A 25733-nucleotide genomic window follows, 5' to 3' on the forward strand; every position below is an offset into this window, starting at 1 on the left:
TTATCTCTCTGTGTTTACCTATATATTAGGTATCTTTATGTTAAATTAAGTTTGAAAAAAATGCACTTTTATAAATGTATTTCATTTGTTTACTCCAGGTGTTGGCAAACTAAAGTCTATGGGCCAAATCTGGCCTGACACCTGTTTTTTTATAAAGGTTTTATTAGAACGCAGTTACACTCATTTGTTTGTATATTGTTTCTGGATGCTTTCATGCTATAATGGCAGGGTTGAATAGTTGTGACAGAAACCTTATGGCTTGCAAAGCCTAAAATAGTTACTGTCTAAACCCTTACAGAAAAATGTTTGGCAACCATTGGTTTAGTCATTTCTTCTTCAGTACATATTTGTTGAATACCAATTATAGGCCAGATACTAGACTTTGAATGTCTAAAGATAATAAGACATCTTACTTGTTCTCCAAAAGTTAACAGTAAGTTTATCAGTCAGGGTCTTAGTAGTAAACAGATGACTCAAAGCATTTAACTGAAGATGATTTAGTGAAGGAATTATGTATGGACCTGGGAGCCAGGTTAAAAAAAACTGACAAGGGATGGAAGCTGCTTCTACCTCTAGGCTGGAAGGAGCAAGAGGAGGCAAGATATTATTGAAGCCCTGTGAGTGGTGAAACTCTGAAAGAGGGGCCATCTAATAAAAGCTATAACTGTAAAAAAAAAAAAAAAAATACTGTCCTTGCCAGAATTGCAGCCAAGGCAGGGAAGACGTGAGGGCATAAATACCTCCTACTCTCTGATATCTTGCTGACATTTCCCTGTGGTTGAACCAAATCAGAGACAGAGCAAGGGACCTAGATGAATCAGCCTGTAGAGGTCAGGACAGAGGAGAGCAGAGAAAGATGGCTATTGGATCTAAATGATAAATGGAGACCACCTATATAACAGTAGGAGAGAGAGACAAAGAATTGGGTTAGGGGCTTCCCTGGTGGTGCAGTGGTTGAGAGTCCGCCTGCCGATGCAGGGGACACAGGTTCGTGCCCCGGCCCGGGAAGATCCCACATGCTGCGGAGCGGCTGGGCCCGTGAGCCATGGCCGCTGAGCCTGCGCGTCCGGAGCCTGTGCTCCGCAACGGGAGAGGCCACAACAGTGAGAGGCCCGTGTACCGCGAAAAAAAAAAAAGAATTGGGTTATTACCATATAGCATGTGGATGCTACAAGACAGGTCAGTACCTGGTGCTAAGGAAGCATATGCTAAGGGAAACTAGCTGAGAATCACCAACAGGAAAGATTTCTTGGAGAAGTTGATGCCTAATCTGAATTTAGAAGAATAAGGAGAGAAACAGAGAAGGTGATATGAAAGAATGCAAGTAAAGGCCTAGAAATGAGTCAATGTGGCAAGTAGTTTGGACTATCTAGAGTATAGAGGGGCAAGTGAGACCCAGGTAACTAATAGTTTTTTCTGGACATTTATCCTAGAGGTTAGGCAGCACAATTAAAGGATTGATATCCAGGCAATGGTATGAGTAGGCTTGCCCTTCACTAATTTTCCTTTTGGAGCAAAGTTGAAAATGGGCTGGGGGAAAAGGTGGGTATGGGAGGGGCAAAAACAGAGACGGGGGATCAGTTAGGTATGGTGGCCATACAGGGGAGAAGTGATGAGAGCCTGAGCTCAGACATTGATACCAGGGACAGGAAGGAGGAGAGTACAGAGGTGCTGAGAAATTAGAAATGCTTCGATGTGGTTACCAAGCGGACATCAGTATTAAGGAAGAGGAGGAAGTCTTTGATCGCTCCCAGTTTTTGACTCTAAGACGTATGTGATGGGAGGGACTATTCATAGTTGATATAATGTGAGGAAAGGAATAGATCTAGGCAAGCATGCTGTGTTTGAGGGGACTGTGGAATAGCCCAGGAATCATAACAGTAGGCAGTTGGAAATCCATATGAGATTTATATTCTTTTTTGGAAAATCTGGATGTTGAAACTTTAGTTGCATTAACACTTTACTCTGACTGCCTCATATGCATTCATGCACCTTGTTAATGGACCACAGGCCCTTCCTGGTTATTCTGCAGAGCTACTCGGCAAGATGCATTTCTTTCCACAGTTCTGCCTTAGCCCTAGCTCAAGCTTCCTTCTAGGTCACTGGATCATCTTTTAAAATGCTTTCCTTGCCTCCAAGCCTTTATCCTCATACCTATACCAGAGAGTGATCTCCTTCAAAGATCTTATCCCATCTGCCCTCTGCTTGAAAAGCTTTGTTGGTTTCCTGTTACCAGTAGCAGTGGTTCTCAACAGCAGGCTGCTGACACAGTCTAGGATGTATATAAGTTGATCTTAACAATTATTAACAATTTGCAATAAAGTTTATACTTAAAATGTCCTGAAAATGTATTTTATTATTATGAGTATGTTAAAACATAAATGTCCTTCTGTGACAAATTAGACTTGGTTTTTCACATTATCGTTTCAGGACAAGAATGACTTAAGGGGGAGGAAATACTGAGATCTATTTAGCTATGATGCCACCTTTTCTTTCCAGTCACCTCTCCCATTGTAGCCTCCATCAGCTGTCTCTACTGCAACCAGATTGTGTTACACATTTCCTCTGGCACTGGGCTTCCCTCCTCCTAGGCTAGTTCCTCCTCTTCTGTCCCTGCTGCCTGAGATTCCACCCTCTTTTATAAATTAGCATCAACCTCCTGCATCCTATGAATCATTAGCCCCATTCGTACCCCTATCCAGTCGGTTGAAATTATTTTTTTTGCCTTTGCTCCTTTAGGACATTAGGTGAGTTTTATTATAGCACTAACCAAATTGTACCTTGTATCAAAAAGAGCTTTGTACTTGTTTGTCTCCCTTACTATACTGTGAGCTCCATGAGGTCAAGGACTATGGTTCCAATTTTTGTTTTCTGCTAGAGTTGTCTGACATAGTTCTCTGCACATTATAGGTGCTCAAGAAATATTTATTGATGCTGTCTTGGATTATTGCATTTCACAATCTATATGTTTATATATACTTCAAATATATTTAAGAATATCTATTTTTATTATATTTTATGTATTCGAGATATATAGCCATTCTAGGTGGATATTCTTTGCTGTATAATATATGTATTTTTTCCCACACCACAAACATGTTTGTGTTAATAAACACTTAATGGATCCTTTTTGTTCATTTGTTTAATGGTTTTTATATCATACATCAAGTTGAGAGAAATTGAGTAGGGTGAAGGAGAATGAAATGAGTTATTTAAGTTTATTTTGAGCCAGGGTAATTGAAATTATTATCATTCCTTGGATTAATCAGAAAACTTTAGGGAGAAAAAAGGAATTTTAGAATTGTTTAGATGAGGGCAGAGGTTCTATTGTAGCTAACATTTGATCTTTCAGGAACTTATTTTAGAAGTTTATTTAAGTGGTTATAATTTTTGACCCTGAAGTTTGTGTTACTATTTGACAGTTGTTTCTGTATCTCCACCCAATTCCTTTGTATCTGGAGTGATACCATTTTGTTGAAAAGTTTTCTTGTACGAAATTGTGTTTATCTTCTTTGTGAACTCTGTAAGGCATCAGAGGAGGTCCGGATTCTCCCTGTTCCATCTTCACTGGAGAGGGAGTCTCAATTTTCTCAGACCTGAGATTCAGTCAGTTATTTGATCTTGACCTTTATACCTTTTTATATTCATCTGAATATGACTGTGATATCATTCTTGAACTTTGGAGATTTTAAAAAATAGGTTTATCCTCTCTGTTTTGCTGATTGAATATATATTGGTTCCATTTTTGGATACCAGTTTTGCTGATTAGCATCTTGGCATTAAGAGTGATTCCTTAACCTAGCAACCTTATGCAGCCCCGCACAGATGTTTTAGCGACTGTTTTTTGATTGTTGTGAACATTTTGATGAGGTTTCTCAAAGTTTCATTTCCACATTTAACAATAGCATCATAGATATGTATCTGGCTTAAAAAAAAAAAAAGTGTCCTTTTTCTGCTCTTATAGGGGAATTCACAGACACTGCATTTCCTGACATATATTCCTTGGAGTTAGAGAGAGAGACATCTCTGGAGTGTGGCCTAGCATTTTCTCCCAAAGAAGTAAGTTAAGCTTTCTATTACTCACATTACTGGAGAGTTGTGGAGTTAAGGTAATCCTAACTAAGAAGCTATTGAAGATCACCTAAGTTCTTTTTGTAGTGGGTCTTTTTCTACTTGTGAGCATGTCTGGGTATACCCTTTAATTCAGTAAAATGATCGCGGAGGTGTCTGGCTTCATGCTTGCAGTGTATCTCAAGAGGTGCAGAGGGCACACACAAGGAGCCTTCGTGGTCTTGTGGTCTCAGTTATGCTCTCTAGAAAATTCAAGATATGACATGTTGTGAAGGAGAGGAAAGTTGAGGCTAACCCCAAAATCACTTATATTTGAGCCAGCATGTGCTTTCTACTTATATTTGAGTGGGGTATGCTTGATGTTCTTAGAATCATCACCTGAAATCACCAAAGACATGCTGTGAAGATTTAAGAGGGGTTGCTATAACACTGGTTCTTGGGTAGTGTCCCTCGATGTTTGGTGATTTAAAAACACCAACGAAAACAACAAACAAAGAAAATCAAAGAAAAAAACCTTTCCTAGAATGTGCCCAGGAGGAAGGGATACCACTGGCAAAATTTCAGGGGCAATCTCTGATATGCTTTTGCTTTGAAGGCAATAGAAGTGCCAAAGAGAGAGCGTCTTGCTACCTATTATATGGAAAGACATGTCGCTGCATCCTCCCAAACAAGAATCAAACTGCTATATGGCAATTAGAGTATGAAACTCTTATGTCAAAACATTTTTTTATATTCCAGCATAACTAGCATGATGCCTTGTACCCAGTAGGTGTAGGATAGAATCAATTAAAGGAAAGGAATTAAAACACAACAAGAAGGTGTATTGAATGCTAACAAAGTACATCTTTAATAATCCATTTTTTAGTAATGTTACTAAACTACAGAGTTTACTGAGATTAAAATCTTATTTTAGGAACAATAATAGCTGTTATTTAGCTTTCAGGAGGAAAAAGTCAAGAAAATTTAAGGACACATTCAGATTTAAGAAAATGCTAAAGATTAATTTTGCCTTCTTAGGTGCAGTACATTAGCTGGGATGTATTTTGTGGGTTTTGTGCACATATGGTTCACATGGAATGATAATGTCTACAGAGTTCACTCTTTTGTCTGTTCTAGTTTTTGACAATCATAGTGGATGAGATATCAAAGGTTACTCTTCCGATATTAAAGAAAATGAAAAATTTTAATTTTATATACAACATTAAGTTGTATTATACAACATTAAGATGTATACCATACTATATTTGATTTCTACAGGTTTAGTGTGTAATAATTAAGATGTATACCATACTATATTTGATTTCTACAGGTTTACTGTGTAATAATTATTCATCTACATTCATGAACCAGTGACATTTAGATAGATACTCTTTAGCAGGGTTATCCAGAAGAGAGAGAACATCTTTGCTTTTTTTGAAAGTCATTTTAGGAATAGTTTCCTTTGGCCTAATTTGGGCTATCAGATAATAACAAAATACACATTATCTACATTTTCCTTTTATCTTTTCAGCAAAGGATTTTGAAGTGCATGAAATATTGTCAAGGTATTACAATTATTTGTTGAATAATACAATCTGTGACTTGTCTTTCTAATTCAGAGAAAAGCATAATTAACAAGTTATTTGAAGAGATTCAGAGGATGTTTATCTTTTTAATTTTTACAGTATTTTAATAGCTTTCAAAGCCTACTCAACTCCCACATATCCTAACGATTTGCAGGTTTTCTCAGCATCATCTTATATTTCAATCTTGCATATCAGTGATATTCTCCTCCTGATTATTAAAGTCTCTTGTCAAAATTAAATGGGAAGTTTAGAAAAGCAGAACGAAAGAATACAAAATAAATCCTAATACATAACAATGACCTCTGTTTATATTTTGGGGTATCTTTGTTTTTTCTCCTTCTATCTCTATACTTATATTTCTATGTCTATAATTATAATGAAATAATACTTTATGAACATTTTTAACCTGCATTTTTTTTGCTGAGTATATTAATTTAAATGTTATCAATTGCTTTTTGTGTCATTAAGTATTCTAAATGCAATTTAATTTTTTAGGGATAATATTTTATGGCTATACTATGTTACAGTTATTAAACTAATCCTTCTTACTGTACACTTAAGATTTTTCCATTTTTTGACTCTATAAATGATTCTGTAAGAAACATCCTTGTAAATAACTGTTTGTTTTCACATTATAGGCGTTCATTATATCATCCTAGAAGTAGAATAATTGAGTCAAACTCTGTGCACATATTTTAGGCTATTGATATGTGTTGTCAAATTGCTCTTCAAAAAGGTTATACCAGTAGTATTAGCCACTAGTAACAGTGTAAAATGTTGCTTACTGTCGTCTTTCTTTGTACAACTAGGTTGCATCCATTATATATGTATGTGTATGTAATATTCTGCCAACCTCAGAGGTGAAAGGTGAATTTTAAATTGCACTTAAAATTCTTTGATTCTTCTTGCATAACAAGCCACCATACAACAGTAATGATTTATTTGCTAACAATTTGGCCTGGTTGGTACTATTAAAATTCTTTTAATTCTCTGGTAGGATAACTATATTCTTTTCCTTTTAAAATACCATTGGCCATTTTTCTTTTAAATTTTATTTATTTATTTATTTTTGGCTATGTTGGGTCTTCATTTCTGCACGTGGGCTTTCTCTAGTTGTGGCGAGTGGGGGCCACTCTTCATCATGGTGCGCGGGCCTCTCACTGTCGCAGCCTCTCTTGCTGCGGAGCACAAGCTCCAGACACGCAGGCTCAGTAGTTGTGGCTCACGGGTCCAGTTGCTCTGCGACACGTGGGATCCTCCCAGACCAGGGCTCGAACCTGTGTCCCCTGCATTGGCAGGCAGATTCTCAACCACTGCACCACCAGGGAAGCCCCTTGGCCATTTTTCTTGATGAACTTTAGAATCTTTTTCTTGAGTTTATAGCTAAAACTTCTATGGTAATTTTGGTTTGTGTTGCATTAAATTAATAAAAAATTTAGAGAGAAGTGGTTTCTGTATAAAATTGAGCTTCATATTCAGAAAAAAGATATGCCGTTTATGTTATTAAAGCATTTTATACTGCTCAGCAAAAGTTTGAAATATTTTGAAATAATTTTTCTATGCTGTTTTGTGCAGTGTAAATGATTGGGTTTTATTATTTTTATGCTCTCATATCAATATTTTGAAAATAAATTATGTTGATGAGGTGTAAAACTGTTTATCTTACTTTAAGCATCAGTTACTTTAAATTATCCTTCAATTTATTTTAGATTTTTTTTAGGAATACTGTAATAGATTGCAGGGCTTCCCTGGTGGCGCAGTGGTTGAGAGTCCGCCTGCCGATGCAGGGGACACGGGTTCGTGCCCCGGTCTGGGAAGATCCCACATGCTGTAGAGCGGCTAGGCCCGTGAGCCATGGCCGCTAAGCCTGCGCGTCTGGAGCCTGTGCTCCGCAACGGGAGAGACCACAACAGTGAGAGGCCCGCGTACCGCAAAAAACCAAAAACAAAACAAAACAATAGATTGCAAATATTTGTCTCTTCCATTTTAATAATGATAATTTTTACCACTTTTTTCTTATCATACTACCTTGTTTAGAATTTCTAGAACAAGATCAATTATTTTTCTTGGCTTATTCCTAATTTCCTATGAAGCAATATGCTTTAAGGCCATGTTGGGAAATATCTTTCACATACTAATTTAACACACGTTTTAACCCAGGATAGATGTCGTTTCTTAATCTAGTCAGATATCTGTATGTCATCAATCATATTATTATTCAAAGGAAGAAAACAGTATGATATATAGTTCAACATTATATTTGTAGCATTAATATATTTTTTGGCACATATCAGACAATAAGTATTCGATGAGTGAAAGTGCAGTGAATAAACTGGCATGTTCATTTCTGAGGACTTGTTCTGTTGTTTCTTTTGGATATTTAGAATTGGAATTGGTGAGGAAAGGTTATGTGCTTTTTAATTATTGGTACATATATCCACATTGTCACCACCAAACTTGTATCAGTTTGTATTTCCATCAATCATCATCATTCAACAAATGTTTATTGGGCACCTACTAGGTATCCTGCATTATTCTTTTTTTTTTTCTTTTTTTTGTTTTTTGCGGTACACGGGCCTCTCACTGCTGTGGCCTCTCCCTTTGCGGAGCACAGGCTCCCGACGCGCAGGCCCAGTGGCCACGGCTCATGGGCCCAGCCGCTCCACAGCATGTGGGATCTTCCCGGACCAGGGCACGAACCCGTGTCCCCTGCATCGGCAGGTGGACTCTCAACTACTGCGCCACCAGGGAAGCCCCCTCCTGCATTATTCTTGACTTTAGGATTATAGTAGAAAGCTTACATCCTAATGTGGCACCAAGCTGTATTTTCTTCACATTGTCTTCGCACTGGGTATTATCATCTGCTAATATAAAAGACACATGTGACAAAAGTCCCATGTATCTCTTTTTCATTTGTCACTTGTGCTTTTTGGTATCATATCTAGGAAGCTATTACCTAACTCAAGTCATGAGATTTCTATATTTGTTTCTAAGAGTTTTATTTAGAGTATTAACTTTTACATGTAGGTCTGTAATCCATTTTGAATTATTTTTTGTGTATGTGTGATATGAGTCCAGTTTCATTCTTTTGCATGTGATGTCCATTTGTCCCAGGACCATTTTTTGAAAATATTATTTTACCACATTAAATTGCCTTCACACTCCTGTCTAAAATCAATTAAACATAAATACAAAAGTTTATTGCTGGACATTCAATTATGTTCCATTGATCTATATGTCTGTCCTTATTCCAATAACACAACGTCTTGATTATGATAACTTTGTAGTTTTTATAATTGGAAAATGTGAGTCCACCAATTTTGTTCTCCAGTAGTATTTTTGACTACTTTGTGTCCCATGCATTTCCATATGAATTTTAGGCTGACCTTGTCAATTACTGCAAAAAGTCTGGGTGGGATTTTGATAAGGATTATGAAGAATCTTTAGATCAATTTGGGGAGTAGTGCCATGTTAACAATATTAAGTCTTCTAATCCATGAACATAGGATGTTTTTCCATTTATTTAAATCTTTCTTAATTTTTTCAACAATGTTTTGTAGTTGTCAGTGTACAAATTTCCTCTTTCCTTATTAAATTTATTTCTAAATAATTATTTTTGATGCTCTTGTAAATGGAATTGTTCTCTTAATTTTATTTTCAGATTATTCATTTCAAGTGTGTAGAAAAACAATTGATTTTAAACATTGATCTAGTTTTTCTGCAACCACATTGAACTTATACATTAGTTCTTATGGTTTGTTAGTAGATTCCTTAGAATTTCCTATGTACAAGAACATGCCATCTGCAAATAGAGCATTTTATTTCTTCCTTTCCAATTTGGTTGCCTTTTACTTGTTTCACTGCCTGATTTCTAGAATCTTCAGTACAATGTTGAATAGAAGTAGCAAGAGCAAAGATCTTTGTCTTGTTCCTCATCTTAGGAGGAAAGCATATGTCTTTCACTTTTAAATATGATGTTAGCAGTGTTATTTTAAAAAATGTTTTGTTGATTCCCTTTATCAGGTTGAGAAAGTTCCCTTCTATTCCTAGTTTGAGTATTTTGATCATGAAAGAAGGTTGCATTTTGGCAAAAATTTTTTTGCATGCAGTTTGATGATCACATGATTTTGCCCATTATTCTATTAATGTGGTACATTATATTGATTGATTTTTGTATGTTAAATCAACCTTACATTCCTGGGATAAGTCTCCCTTGATCATGGAGTATAATCCTTTTTATATGTTTCTAGATTTAGTTTCCTAGTGTTTTCTTGAGGAGTTTTGCATCCCTGTTCATAAGGAATATTGGTCTATAGTTTTCTTCAACTGTCTTTGTCTGGTTTTAGTATCAGGGTAATACTGACTTCTTAGAGTGAGTTGAGAAGTGTTTTCTCCTCTTCTGTTTTTGAAAGAATTGTGTTAATTCTTCTTTAAATTAGTGATCTATTTCATCATTGAAGTCATCTGATCTCAGGCTTTGCTTTGTCATGTTTTCTAAATTACTAATTCAATCTACTAGATCTATTTAAATTTTATATTTAAAACTATAATAACAATCCTTTAGTTGATAATTATATAGTACTTAGAGTTTGTAAAGTGCCCTAATATCCAATGTCACTTAATTTCCATATGAATCCAATAAGACAGGCATTGAGACCTTAGATTTTTCTCCTTTTTCCAATTGTAGAAGCCAGTGCACAGTGAGGCCAGGGGACTTGTCAAGGCTAGCTGCTGGTGATCTGCAGAGCTTAGACCATAAATGTTATGTCCTCAGCCTCCTGGCTTGTCATGATGCCATCTTAGGAATCCAAACATGATGAAGAATAGTATATATTTCTTTAGCCTATAGACACAAAATTTTCATATCCTTTCTTTGAGGCTTATTACTTTCCTTCTAGTCATTAGCATTCAGAATCTTCAGTTTCATAAGGTTGCCATCATCAAAATGTCAATGACCATTTTTATATAGTCCCTTTTTTTCTGTTCCACTTTGCATATCCATAGGGGGGAAATTTGCAGTCACAGTTTGTTTCTTCTGGGATTAAGTTTGGTTGGGGGATAATTACCATATGCTTAAGCCTTTAATTACATATACAAGGGTATTTGTAGAAACTAATAAAATATAACCCATAATAAAATGGAAAGAAAGAAAAGAAATTGACAGAAATTGTCAGGATTTTGTAGAATATTGGGAAATACTATATTGAATTAAAAAGATACACATCTGAACAAGACAACTCAAAAAACCAAATCTATATCATTGAAAGTGGCATGATTTTATTACTTGATACAGTGTATCTGTCATCCCAGTCCTTAAACATGAATAGCATTTCTGTGTCAGGTCAAATCATGGGTAGCCTTTTCTGTTTTCAAGTTTTGCGTATATTTCTCATAGTAAAAATTTATAGCATCTGCAACAAAAGGAGAGTTCTTCTGCTTTCTCATTTCTCAATTCTTTCTTTGTCAGTATTGCCTCTTAGATTTTATATAGATTTCACATGAGTTTCTTCTGTCTAATGTCCTGCTTTGGATGGAGCCCAATGAATGTTGGTTTAATTTCCTATTACTCATTCTGATATGACCTGATGTTCCTTTAGTATTTATATTTTCTCTCTTGGGAACTTTCTGTTTTGCTAGAATTAGTACTCTGACTTCCCTTGAGTAAACTAAGGCCAATAGTTCTTCCCTACTCCCCCACCCCCCAGCTTCATCTATATTTTAATAGTTTTCTCTATACTTCTTCCAGGTGAGTTTCCATGTTTCTTTCTTTCTTTCTTTCTTTTTTAATGAGACCTATAATTATGAGACTAGTATTTTCTTTCTTTTTCCTAATAATTTTATTTATTTATTTAGGCAGGCAGTGCCAGGTGTTGTGGCCCTCAGGATCTTCGTTGCGGCTTGCAAGCTTCTTAGTTGCGGCATGTGGACTCTTAGTTGCGCCATGCAGACTTCTTAATTGTGGCATGCATGCGGGATCTAGTTCCCTGACTAGGGATCGAACCCAGGCCCCCTGTATTGGGAGTGCGGTGTCTTACCCACTGGACTGACACAGAAGTCCCTCCATGTTTCTTTTTTTTATTGAGATATAATTGACATATAACATGCATTAGTTTTAGGTGTATAGCATAATGATTAGAAATATATATAGTGAAATGATTACCACAGTAAGTTTAGTTAACATTCATCACCACATATAGTTACAGTATTTTTCCTTGTGATGGGAACATTTAAGATGTGCTTTCTTAGCAGCTTTCAAGTATACAATACAGTATCATTAACTAGAGTCACCCTGCTGTATATTACATCACCAGGACTTATTTATCTTGTAACTGGAAGTTTGTACCTTTTGACCACCTTCTCCCCACTTCATGGGTAAAGGTGATCAAATTTTCTATTTCTTCCTGAGAAATTTTGTCTAGGTTATCTAATTCAGTGGCATACAGTTATTCATGGTGTTCTCTTACTATTTTTATTTCAGTAAGGTAGGTAGTAAAGTTGCCTATTTCATTTCTGATTTTATTAAATTATCTCACCTTTCATCCTAGACTATCTAAAGGTTTGTCCATTTTGTTGGTATTTTTAAGATTCAGCTTTTGGTTGATTTTCTATACTGTTTTTGATTTTGTTCATTTTCACTTTATTTATTATTTACTTCCTTCTGCTTTCTTTGAGTTTAGTTTACTTTTCTTTTTTCTTGTTTTTTAAGGTAGAAGGTATTGATTTGAGATTTTTCTTAATTTTTTTTTTTTTTTGCGGTGCACGGGCCTGTCACTGTTGTGGCCTCTTCCGTTGCGGAGCACAGGCTCCGGACGCGCAGGATCAGCGGCCATGGCCCACGGGCCCAGCCGCTCTGCAGCATGTGGGATCCTCCCGGACTGGGGCACGAATGCGTGTCCCCTGCATCGGCAGGCAGACTCTCAACCACTGTGCCACCAGGGAAGCCCTCTTAATTTTTTGTATAGGTTTTACAGCTATAGATTTCCCTCTAAGCAGTGCTTTACCCATATCCCAAAAGTTTTGGTATTTTGTGTTTTCCGTTCATCAAAGTTTGCAATTTCTCATGTAATTTCTTCTTTGACCTATTGGTTATTTAGGATGTTACTTAATTTCCACATATTTGTGAATTTACCAAATTTCCTTCTGTTATTTATTTTTAATATAATTACATTGTAATTAGAGAATATTCTTTGTATTATTTAAATAGGTTTAAATTTATTGAAGCTTGTTTTATGACACTCTATGTAGGTTATTTAGCTGTGTTGAGGTAAATCCAAAAGAAATAACTAGGAGAGTTGAAAATGATTGCATCTGGATTTGTGTGTGTTTGTGTGTGTGTGTGTGTGTGTGTGTGTGTGTGTGAGAGAGAGAGAGTATACATCGGTGGAGGGAAGGGAATGCTGATTTTCAAAATAAGCTTTGTAGGATTATTTTTATTTCCTCAAGTATGTACTCTTATAATTTTGATAAAAACAAAACCTCAAAATTAAAAGAAAATAATCCTTTTGTGACAGATTATTTTGAAGCATTGAAGTCTATCATTCTCTTATCCAGTGCCTGCATCTGCATCTTTCATGTGTACAGAGGTATGCAGACAGACACACACACATACACACATTCTTCAATAGGAAAATAAATGAGTTTGAGCAGTAATTTAATCTATAGGTTTTTAATTTTGCTGAGATCAAGTTATATCTTGTCTTAAGTCGATATTGTGATTTTATGTTTTCATACAGTGGAACTGTGTTTTTAATTTCATCCTTTATCCACAAAAGCATTTAGCTTAAGGGTCACTAAAAATTAGAAAAAATACATAATCCAATTTAAATGTTACATGACTTTTGGGGAGGATGCATATGCAATTTGATAGTTTTTCAGTCCAGTTTACTATTTAACACTTTCAACAGTTAAAAGCTTAGAAATCTATTTCTTAATGTTTGGACTGTGGCTCTTCTAGTGTTCTAAACTTGATTATAAAATTAAAATAAATTATATATATTTATAGTTTTCTGGAGTGCTGCACATTGCTTAAGATTTTGAATTGTTCAACATTTACTAGGTAGTTTAAAGGGAGATTTACCTAGTGTATAGAAGTGTAATTCAATCCGACAATAAGAAGAACATAAAGAACCCTGCAGAGACAGCACACCCTGTGAGATTTTGCTCACTAAATTTGTGCCAGTGAGGCAGATTACCTGGTTTCCCAGCATTTCAGGTGTCCTCCACTATATTTATAGCTACTTGTAAGTTATCTGTCTTTGTGTGTGTGTAGATGTAAATTGCCAGTGGGTGCTCTCTTGGTTGACCTATGCAGCAGGAAAATGTGAAATCAGCAATAAAGGACTTGATTTATTTCTAGTTGTAACCCTTCCTTTCCTACGTTGCACCAGGTTTGGGTACAATCAAAACTGCTTGTGGACAATTACAATTGTATTTGGCATCCTTGACTAGACTTGTTTGTTTACACTAAGTCACTCAACCCTCTCCTTTCCTTGTGGGCCACTCACATGTCTTCTGTGTCAGTGTATAGCATTACTTGAGTTTAAAATGAGTTCATATTATATATAAAAAAAGGAAAGAATACAATAGTAACCTAAAAAATAATATAAATACTATTAAAATATGTGTGAAAGTATTGATTTCTATTAATATAACAAGTAAAAAATGAAAAAAACAAACCAGAAGAGGAAAAATAGAAATGAGACAAAATATAACTGGTTGTTGATGACTAACAATGAGAAATTCCAGGAGAAATAAGATGAAACAAAGTTTTGTTTTGTTTTGAGAAAGATATAAAAGGGTAGTATTTGGACATGAACTATATCTTTTTTCAATTTACTCCTTGACACCTGTGTGCTGGTATCACCGCAGAAATAGATTATCATGGGAATGAGTTGCTTGCTCTGATTTGTCAAGGTAAATGAAACATCCATGAAAATAAAACATGTTACAGTATTTTTATACTTCTATAATTCTGTTATGGGAACAGATTATTTGCAAAAGATTCTATGACGGGAGATGGAATTGGCAGTGACATGGCCATTGTCTTAGTCTGTTCAGGCTGCTATAACAATATACCACAGGCTGGGTGGTTTATAAGTAACAGAAATTTATTTCTCACAGTTCTGGATGCTGGATGTCTAGGATCATGGCACCAGAATTGGTGGGGTTAGGGCTGCTTCTGAGTCGCGGACTTCTTGATGTGTCCTCACAGGATGGAAGGGGCCAGGAATCTCTCTGGAGTCTCTTTTACAAGGCACTAATTATAGTTATAAGACTCTAATCCCAGTCATGAGGACTCCATCCTCATGGCTTAAGCACTTCCCAAAGCCCCACCTCCTAATTGTATCATCTTTGGGGGTTAGGATTTCAACATATGAATTTTGGGGGGATATTTTCAGACCATAGCAGCCAGCTAATACTGAAAAAAAAAGCCCAAGAGTTTGCCTAGTAGGGTAATATGCATGGCAAGCTGTAACTATATGCTTTTTATTATTTAGCTCTTCATTTTATTTAAAACATATTTTTTATTTCTGTAGAATCTTGAGATCATCACATGGTAGATATCTGGGGAATTCCTGGAAACCTCTGATTGATTTGTCCTTCATTTATTTTTTAAAAAATAATTTATTGAGTGTCAATTTCTATAACATAAAATTAACCATTTGGAAGTAAACAATTTAGTGCCTTCACAATATGGTATAACCACCCCATCTATCTAATTTCAAAACATTTCCGTCACTCCAAAGTAAAAACCCTTTACCCATTAAGCAGTTTCTCCCCAGCCCTCTTCCCACCAGCCACTGGCAGCCACCAATCTGCATTCAGTCTCTATGGATTTATCTATTCTGGATATTTCATAGAAAATCACCTCTCCTAAATTTTTCTTGTCCTTATTTGTAGTCACCTTCTCCCCCACCTTCAGTTCAGGGCAAACACTGATCTCATTTTGTTTGTATAATTTTGCCTTTTCACTTGTATATGATATGAATGAAATCATAAAATAGGTTGCCTTATCAATCTGGCTTCTGTCACTTAGAATACTACATTTGAAATTCATCCATATTATTCTGTGTAACAGTAGTTCATTCCATTTTATCGTAGAAAGCTGTTGGATGCATTTACCAAAGTTTGTTATCCGTTCACTATTTGGAGGGAATTTGGCTTGTTTTCAGGTTTTCACGATTATGAATAAGGCCACTAAAAACATTTGCATGCAGGTTTGTGTATGAATAAGTTTTCACTGTTCTTTGGTAAACACCTAGGGTTGGGAGTTCTGGGCCTTATGTTAAGTATGTATTTAATTTTCTAAGAAACTAGAAAACTTTTCCAAAATGACTATAAAATTTTGCATTCCTATCAGCAATTCATAAATGTATTAGGTGCTTACATCTTTATCAGCACTTGGTAATATCATTTTTATTTAAGCATTTTGATAGGTATGAAGTGTTATCTTCTGTGATTTCAAATTGCATTTCCCTAATATCTGATGATGGTAAACACCTAATTATGTGGTAATATGTCATATGTACATTTTCTTTTCTGAATTGTCTTTTCAATACATAGTTTTTCATTGGGTACTTTGTTTTTTATTAATCTTTGTATGTTCTTTATATATTTTGGATGTAAGATGGATTTTTTGGTGAGAAATATGTTTTTGGCTTGTAATTTTATTTTTTAACATTATCATTAACAGAACAGATATTTAAAGTTTGAGAGAGGCTTCCCTGGTGGTGCAGTGGTTAAGAATCCACCTGCCAATGCAGGGGACACGGGTTTGAGCCCTGGTCCGGGAAGATCCCATGTGCCAGTGGCTAAACTAATCCCGTGTGCCACAACTACTGAGCCTGCGCTTTAGAGCCTGTAACCCGCAACTGCTGAGCCCACACGCCGCAGGTTCTGAAGCCCATGCACTTAGACCCCGTCCTCCACAAGAGAAGCCACTGCAATGAGAAGTCCGTGCACCACCACGAAGAGTAGCCCCCGCTCGCCACAACTAGAGAAAGCCTGTGCAAAGCAGTGAAGACCTAACGCTGCCAAAAATAAATAAGTAAATAAATTTAAAATTTGATAAAGCACAATTTATTTTTTTATAGATGATTATTTTTGTATTGCACTTAAGAAAGATTTTTCTCCTACATTTTCTTCTACAAGGTTTATAGTTTTAGGTTTTATATTTAGGTCTTTGGTCCATTTTGAATTAATAACAATTATTTTTAATATTTTTATTTTTTATTTTTAAGAATTATTTTTGGACTAATGAAAAATAAGCCATCTTATTTTGAAAAAAAAAATGTTCTTTCAATGTCATATGATAATTTTCTTTTTGAAACTTTTTTTTTAAACTGCTGTTTTGCTAAATCCATAGTATCTCGTCAGATTTCCAGAACTTATTCATCTTGCATAACTGAAACTTTGCACCCTTTGACCAACATCTCCCCATATCTCCCTTCCCCCCAGTCCCTGGCAACCACCGTTCTACTCTCTGCTTCTATGAGTTTGACTGTTTTAGATTCTACATGTAAGTTAGACCATACATTATTTGTGTTTCTGTGTCTGGTTTATTTCATTTAGTATAATGTCCCACAGGTCCATCCACGTTGTTGCAAATGGCAGGATTTCCTTCTATTTTTAAAACTGAAAAATATTTCGTTGTATGTGTATACCACATTTATTTTGTTATCCATTCATGAATATGTAGGTTGTTTCCATATCTTGACTATTGTGAATAATGCTGCAGTGAACATAGGAGTGCAGGTATCTCTTTGAGATCCTGATTTCAGTTCCTTTAAGTGAACATCCAGAAGTGAGATTGCTGGGTCATATGTTACTTCTGGTAACAATATTGTACTTTATACTTAAAATTTGCTAACTCTGTCTCTCTCACACACACAACAAGGTAACTATGTGAGGTGATGGATATGTTAATTAGCTTGATTGTGTTATTTCATTATGTATATGTAAATCAAATCATCAAGTTGTAAACTTTAAATATGTACAATAAAAAATAGTATTGGTTGAAATAGGTGAAGGGAATAAAGAGATACAAACCTCCAGTTATAAAATAAATAAGCCACAGGGGTGTAATATACAGCATAAGGAGAAAATGGTCAATAACGTTGTAATAACTTTGTATGGGGACAGTTGATTACTAGACTTATCATGGTGATCATCTCATAATATATGCAAATGTCAAATCACTGTGTAGCACAACTGAAACTAACATAATGTATGCCAACTGTATTTGAATTTTTAAAAATCACAATTTTTATAGCAAAAATAGTCACATTTATAATGTATTTTTTGTCTGTCAGGTGGCAACTTATGACTTTCGCATTCAAGTTCGAATTAATTTCTTCACAGCTTCAGAACTTTACACTCAGTGTTGTTTGTCAGACTCTCCTATGATTCCAAAAACAGCACCACTTATTCGACCATGTTACGTTCAAGCTACTGGTATGTAATATGAAACATTCAATTGATGTGCATAAACCAAATATTTATGCTTAAGGAGCTAGAAGTTTAAAAAATTAGAGCATGATATTTATTTTTTAAAAATAGAAATGTTAGTAAATTTACGATACGATTCTTGTGTGTTTGTGAGTCTGTGAGATTGAATTTTAATAAATAGCCTGGATATAATCTCACATGATTTACCTTTGCTTAAAAAAATAGGATAGGGTTTCCCTGGTGGCGCAGTGGTTGGGAGTCTGCCTGCCGATGCAGGGGACACGGGTTCCTGCCCCAGTCTGGGAGGATCCCACGTGCCGCGGAGCGGCTGGGTCTGTGAGCCATGGCTGCTGAGCCTGCGCGTCCGGAGCCTGTGCTGCGCAGTGGGAGAGGCCACAACAGTGAGAGGCCCGCGTGCCGCAAAAAAAAAAAAAAAAAAAAAAACTAGGATATAGGGACTTGCCTGGTGGTCCAGTGGTTTAAGACTCTGTGCTCCCAATACAGGGGGCCCAGGTTTGATCCCTGGTCAGGGAACTAGATCCCGCATGCCTCAGCTAAGACCCCGTGCAGCCAAATAAATATTTTTTGAAAAACAAGATATAATAAAAAACAAAGGTCAGGTTAGTACTTTGTTTATTGTGTGGGCAATTTAAATGATTAAATCAAAATAGAAATTATTAAAATAAAATACATTGGTTATAAAATGATGAAAATTTTATTTAAGGAAATGTTTTTCACCCCAAAGGGATGGGCTACTAAAGAACTAAGTACAAGTAAAGAAGGATAAGTATATTAAAATTTTGAATTATTTATTGAATATTTATTCATTTTCTCCAAGAGTTCAAGTATAAAACTGATGCCCTCTGTAAACCATACTTTTGACTGGCTTTGGCTTTGCATAGTATTATATGTGCTTAAGTATTTTTCTTGAAAAGTTAAGTCTAGTTTATATTATACTATGTTTTTATGGTTCTGACATTAATTGTCTTTAATAATAAAATAGTGATCAGTTAATAATTGTACTTGGCACCTAGTAAGAGAAGCCTCATTAAAGTAGCATATATAGTATAGAGATTTATTTCACTCCCATTTAAAATACAGAATTAGAATTTTCACTACTGGTGGAGAGGCTCCATGAAGTTAAAAATTTCTCCCTTGTTTTAAGATATCTTTTTAGGGAAAGAAAATAATTATTGTGTAACTTTTCTGAATTAGGTAAGTTATTTTAATGAAAAAGAAAATAAAATTCACCGATTTTAAAAAAATGTATCATCATTAAGGAAAATTGGAAAGTGTAGAAACACAGAAAACATCATCTGGAATGTGAATATTTGGAGCATACTCTTACTAATATTTTGGTGTCTTACTCTTATTCTCTATTTTGCTTTTATTAGCTTATTTATAACATACTTGGGATCTTACTGCCTATGTTAAGTTGAAATCTGATCACTCAATAGAAACTTTTACTTGGATGCTATAGACTCTTATTAATTATATAAATTAACACTGACAACTATTGTAGAGTATTTCATCCAGTAAGACACTCTAATAGATTACTTAAACATAATCACAAGCATAGGTTGTTTCCTTCTTTTATTTTCTTGTTAAAGTAAATACTGTAGTAGTGAACATTTTTGTGTATAATACTTTTTCCCTATTTAGATTTTTTTGAAGGTGAGAGTCTCTGAATTGCCTGCATTTCTCCTAAAGTATGTATCAGTACATATTTGCAAAAGGGCTTTTGTAAAGAGGTGTGTCAGTGTCATTTCACCCCTCCTCCAGTGTCACCTCTAACCAGCATTGAATGAAAGAAATTGGATCTCTTTCTTTGTGATTAAAAGTTCTTCACTTCAATTTTCATTTCTTTGATTGCTCATGAGAATTAACATTTTGTATCTTTGCTGTTAATTATATATATGTTATATAAATTATCTGTTCATGAACCTTGCCTTTATCACTGAGGTTTTGTATTTATCCAATAGATGTCAGTGACCTCTTTATTGATAATAATTTTTTTTCATGTTTACTGTGAATGTTTTCTAAGATTTGTTGTTTGCCTTTAGTTTTATTCATTTTTCAATAGATCTTTTAAATAATTTTATGGTGAAATCTATCATTTCCTCTGTGATTTCCAACATTGCTTTAAAGATTAGATCGTCTTCCCCATCTACAGGATTGGTAAATATGTAATTCTGGTGTTTTCCCCTATTTTTAATGGTTTAAAATTTATTCAATAATTTTTATACTTACTTAATTTATAAAAATATTATTGTATTTACACCAACAGTTGAAACGTCAAAGCAGACTTAATTATATCATATAACTTATCAACACCAAAGTTTGCTAATGACTCAAATGATACAAGTAAAATGAGACAAAGATGTAATATTTCTTCCTGTAGAACTTGGCATCTTCCAACTTGTCCTTTGATCCCACCGTAGGATGCCTTTGGTTTTGAATTAACAGATGACTTTTGAATGATATTTGTAGAAACCTTGTTCTCAAAGGATGCCGGTTTTTGTTTGGAGCTCTGCATTGTTTTCTAATCTTCATAGTTATACAGATAATGCCTATGTGATAAATACCCATTCTCCTACGAGCAATGCCCCATAAATCCCAGATATTTTTAATTGGCTATTTGGACAGATAATGCATGTCAAGTTTCTTCTTTGAATAAGGCCACTGGTCAATACCATTTTTATGTTTACAAGGAGGTATGATCAAATCCATTACTCTCTCAGCCATCACTTCGGTAGGATGATGATACCTAAGTAGGAGCTCACAAGCCTGCTGTTATCTCTTTACTCCCAAATTACATGCGTTCATTTTTGAATTAAAATAGTGCTAATCCAGAATTGCAATCCATTATCTGTCTCCTCCTTGAGGCTTATCCTGCACCCTAGAGGCAGTGATTTTCCTCGTTAATTATCTAATGAAAACACTTATTTGATGATAGGCAACTTGACTCACTGGAAACTCTAACTCCTCTTATCCATTTTCCTAATATAATTATACCTTTAATTTCAATTAAACTTTTTATCAGATTTAATTATTATGATGATGGATTGTACATTGTTTAGCCAAGTAATGTATCATGCATAGTTATTTTATTTCCTTTATTTCAACTTTTTTTTTTTCTGGAGTTAATAATTGCTTAATTGTCCTTAGGTATTTGACTAAATCCTCCCATGCTATAAAGCTCTATAATATGCTTGTCAGGACAGTATTCCACATAGTCTAGTCTGTCAGATAATATGTCTTCTTATTCTCTTCAAGCAGCCCTCCTGGAGCACATCAACTTCCTGTTCCAACATGGGCTAGATGCTTTCTTCCCCTGTGGCAGAGTTGGAGACTTCCCTTCATTCTACTTGTGGGGATTCCTTTTGACTCTTTTTTACCTTGAATATCCCGTTTCTTCAATTTCCCACCTTCCTATTTCTTGGTTTACTTCATTGTACTGATAGATTACATCTTCCAGGAGCTTCCAAAGAAAGGGTGCAAGGGAGTTACCTTTTTAGAAAATCCATGTCTGAAAGTATCTTTGTTTTTCCTCCCACACTTGAATGATAGTTGAGTGTGGAATTCTAGATTCAGAATAATTTTCCCTCAAAAATTTGAAGGTGCTATCATTATCTTCTAACTCCCATTGTTGCATTTAGAAGTCTGATGCCATTCTTCTTTCCCATCCATCATATATTACCCTCTGTTTTCCCTTTAGAAGGTTTTAGAAACTTTTTTATCCCTGTACTCCATTATTTCCCATTGATGACTTTGGTGTGAAGCTTTTATCTTTACCACTGTCCTAAGTTCTTGTGGAGCTTTTCACTCTAGAAGCTTATGTCCTTCAGTTCTATAAAGTTTTCCTAAATTGTTTCCTTGAAAAACTCCTTCCCATTATTTTCTTATTTCTTTCTCTGACTCATATTGGTTAGATTTTGTACCTCTTTGATTATATTATATATTTTAATTATCTTACATATTCTCCCTTATTATCCTTTTTCTCATCTTTTCATTTTATTTCCCAGGATATCTTTTTCTGACTTGACTATTTTATGTCTTAAAAAGTTATCTTGGTGATTTCAAACTGACAAGATTTTTGAACTTTTTTCTATTTCTTTACTTATAGACTTTTTTTTTTAAATGAAAGCAACACTTTTTATCTGTATGTTATAAATTATTTGAACTTCTGTTGACTACATTGTCTCAATTTTTGCTGAATCATTTTTCCTTTATTTCTGTCTCCCTCATGTTGAGGAGTTCCTTAAATGTCTGTTGATTCTTTCCTATTATGTTTCTTAGTGAGTCTCACAATGCTGACTTCAGCATCAACTGTTACATCATTTCCTGACAATCTGGATGCCAATGAATGTTTTAATTTGGGGGGGAACCAAAATATTAGTATGTGAGACTTTAATCTTGAGAAACAGTTTCTTCAGAAACTGTTTCTCTAATAACGTGTTGGGTAGAATGTAGCTTTATATAAATGAAATTGAGATATCTAAATGGTGTCATAACATGGCAAAACAGTGCTTTGTTTTTAAAGATATAACCAATCTATTATTTCAGTGATTATCCCCAGTTGCCAGTTTGCAAATAGGCAGAACATCTTAGATGTGCTATTTCTTGTAGTGTGCCATAATATTGTCTTTTCCTAGGATTTCTCATGACAAGAGTTGGCGGTGACACAATGATGAACACTACACATTTCTCCTATTCCACACGTCCTAACTTCCTGCCAAAGCATCTATTAATTCCACTGGTATAACAAAAGCACTTGTAAGATACATGAGTTTTTGCATCAGAAATTGGTTTCTTTCCAGGGACTTACATTCCCATACACTTGTAAGATTCTTGAGTTTTCATTAAGGATTACAAACGTCTCCAAGGTAAGTTTCAAAAAGTATAGATTTTCAATTCTGGTTTCTGGTTCACTGTGTAAGAGGCTTGAAAGTTACTGCTCCATCCTTACAACAAGTACAAAAGCTAAACAAACTGAAAAATCAACAAATCTTTTTAGATCTATAAGAGAGGTGAGGTCACAGGGCAGATTCATGCTCCTGAAAATGGAAAGAGTCATGGGCAAATACAGAGAATCACAACTTGCTGGAATGGAAGTTACTTCAGGAATCAATGCCTGAGGAAGGAAACCTGTATTGTAATTGATGAATTGCTGGAGGTTCAGCATGAACAAGTCTGAGAGAAAATCTCCATGGAGCCCCAGTCATTAGGGGCTCTGATAGTTTTGTGAATTTTACCTCCAGGAGCTTGACTTGATTCTCTCAGTGAATATAGGAGAAAGATCCCCTCATGTTTCTGGCAGGGGTGAGGAAAAGGAATAATTTTGAAATATGTCAGAGCATTCTGTTCTGCTTAACAGGGTCTGCCCTCAGGAGAAACTATTTGACCAGGTCCTGCTAGGGTTTTATCAGAACCTCACTGATCTCAGGGAAGGGAAATATCCAACTCCAGCGTCCTGTAACCTTCTATGTGGGAGAAGAGAAATACCCAACTCAGCCCACTCTAGCCATTTAGTCCCAGATTGGTGGTGGGGGGGCACAGATTGAGAAGCACATGTAAAGTTCATGTGCTAAAGTCTAGAGACACAGGCTCACCTAAAGACTGAGATCTAACCATAGCATTATAGAATGTTTCCCCTCTCCCCACAACTTACTACCACATTACTAAAGGTCTGTTTTCAGCAGTTCCTTTTACCCAGTACATCATGTCTAAGAATCAAGAAAAAAGTACAAGACATACTAAAAGGTGAAAAACACAGTTTGAAGAGACAGAACTAGCATTGAAAACCAGATGTTGATATGGCAGAGGTGTTGGAATGATCCCATTGGGAATTTAAAGAAACTATGATTAATATGCTTAGGACTCTAATGGATAAAGTAAGCAGCATGCAAGAACAGTTGGGCAATATAAGCAGAGAGATGAAAATTCTAAGAAAGATCCAGAAGAAGTGTTATAGATCAAAAAACACTGGAACAGAAATGCAGAGTCATTGATAGGAGTGTTAGTAGACAGGACATGGCTGAGGAAAGAATCTATGAGCTTGAGGATATCTCAATAGATATCTCCAAAGAAAAGCAAGGATAGAAAAGACTGAGGAAAAAAAAACAAAAAAAACAGACTATCTACATACTGTGGGACAACTACAAAGTATGTAGTATATGTATACTGGAAAGACCAGAGGGAGAAGAAAAAGAAAGTAACAAGAAATATTTGAAACATAATGACTGGAATTTCGTCCAAATTAAAGTCAGACACCAAACCATGGATCCAGTAAGCTCAGAGAATACCACACAGGATGAATGGCAAAAACTACACCTAGGCATATCACTTTCAAACTGCAAAAAAATCAAAGATTAAAAAATCCTGAGAATGCATGCACCCCGATGTTCATTGCGGCACTATTTACAGTAGCCGGGACATGGGAAACAACCTAAATATCCATTGACAGAGGAATATATAAAGAAGATGTGGTACATATATACAATGGAATATTACTCAGCCATAAAAAGGAATGAATTAATGCCATTTGCAGCAACATGGATAGATCTAAAGATTGTCGTACGAAGTGAAGTAAGTAAGAAAGAGAAGGACAAATACCATATAATATTTATGTGGAATCTAGAAAAATGGTACACATGAACTTATTTGCAAAGCAGAAATAGAGTCACAGATGTAGAAAACAGACTTATAGTTATCAAGGGTGGAAGGGTGTTGGGATGAATTGGGAGATTGGGATTGACATATATACACTACTATATATAAAATAGATAACTAATGAGAACCTACCGTATAGCACAGGGAATTCTACTCAGTGCTCTGTGGTGACCTAGATGGAAAGGGAATCTAAAAGAGTGGATATATGTATATGTATAACTGATTCACTTAGCAGTACAGCAGAAACTAACACAACATTGTAAAGCAACTATACTCTAATAAAAATTAATTTTAAAAAATCCTGAAGTAATTCAGAGGAAAAAACACCATACTATATTGAGGAGCAAAGATAAGAATTATATGTGACTTCTTCTCACAAACTATGCAAGCAAGAAGAGAATGGAGGGAAATAAAAAAGTGTTGAGAGACAAAAAAACACCAATCTAGAATCCTGTACCTTGAGAAATTATCCTTCAAAAGTGAAGGAGAAATAAAGACTTTTTCAGAAAAACAAAAATTGAGGGGATTTGTTGCCAATAGACCTGCCTTGAAAGAAATAGTAAAAGAAGTTCTTTAGCGAGAAGAAAAATGTTATAGGTGAGAAACTTAGGTCTATATAAAGAAAAGAGCACTGGAGACAAAATAAATAAAGGTAAAATAAGATTTTTTTATTTTTCATATTCTTGATCTGACGTTTAAGTTTATTCAACATAATAATGCAACAGTATTTATTTTTATATATGTTTATGTATACTTATATGTAAGTGAAATTAATGACAATAATGAAACAATGACAGTAATCAAACAATTATGCTATAAGTACGTTAAGGAAGGTAGGGAGGAATTAGGATTATTTTGTTATTAAAAAGGTCCTTGCAGATAAAGACAAATACTCTGTTTTCACTTGTATGTGGAATATAAAAAATAAATGAATATATTGGGTTGGCCAAAGAGTTCATTTGGGTTTTCCCATAACAT

At 35.1% G+C, this 25733-nt stretch overlaps 1 protein-coding gene across 1 annotated transcript in view; it reads left to right on the forward strand.

Moving 5' to 3' along the window:
* Positions 1-25733, forward strand: part of CFAP47 (cilia and flagella associated protein 47) — a 489073-nt gene that overhangs the window by 89307 nt on the left and 374033 nt on the right. Inside the window, 2 exon segments of the mRNA XM_029240167.1 lie at positions 3965-4059; positions 17948-18089. Of these exon segments, the coding sequence (XP_029096000.1) occupies positions 3965-4059; positions 17948-18089 (237 nt within the window).

Source organism: Monodon monoceros, unplaced genomic scaffold (assembly GCF_005190385.1).
Source record: "Monodon monoceros isolate NGI ecotype Baffin Bay Population unplaced genomic scaffold, NGI_Narwhal_1 Super_Scaffold_22, whole genome shotgun sequence".
In the NCBI taxonomy this organism is placed as follows: Eukaryota; Metazoa; Chordata; class Mammalia; order Artiodactyla; family Monodontidae; genus Monodon; species Monodon monoceros.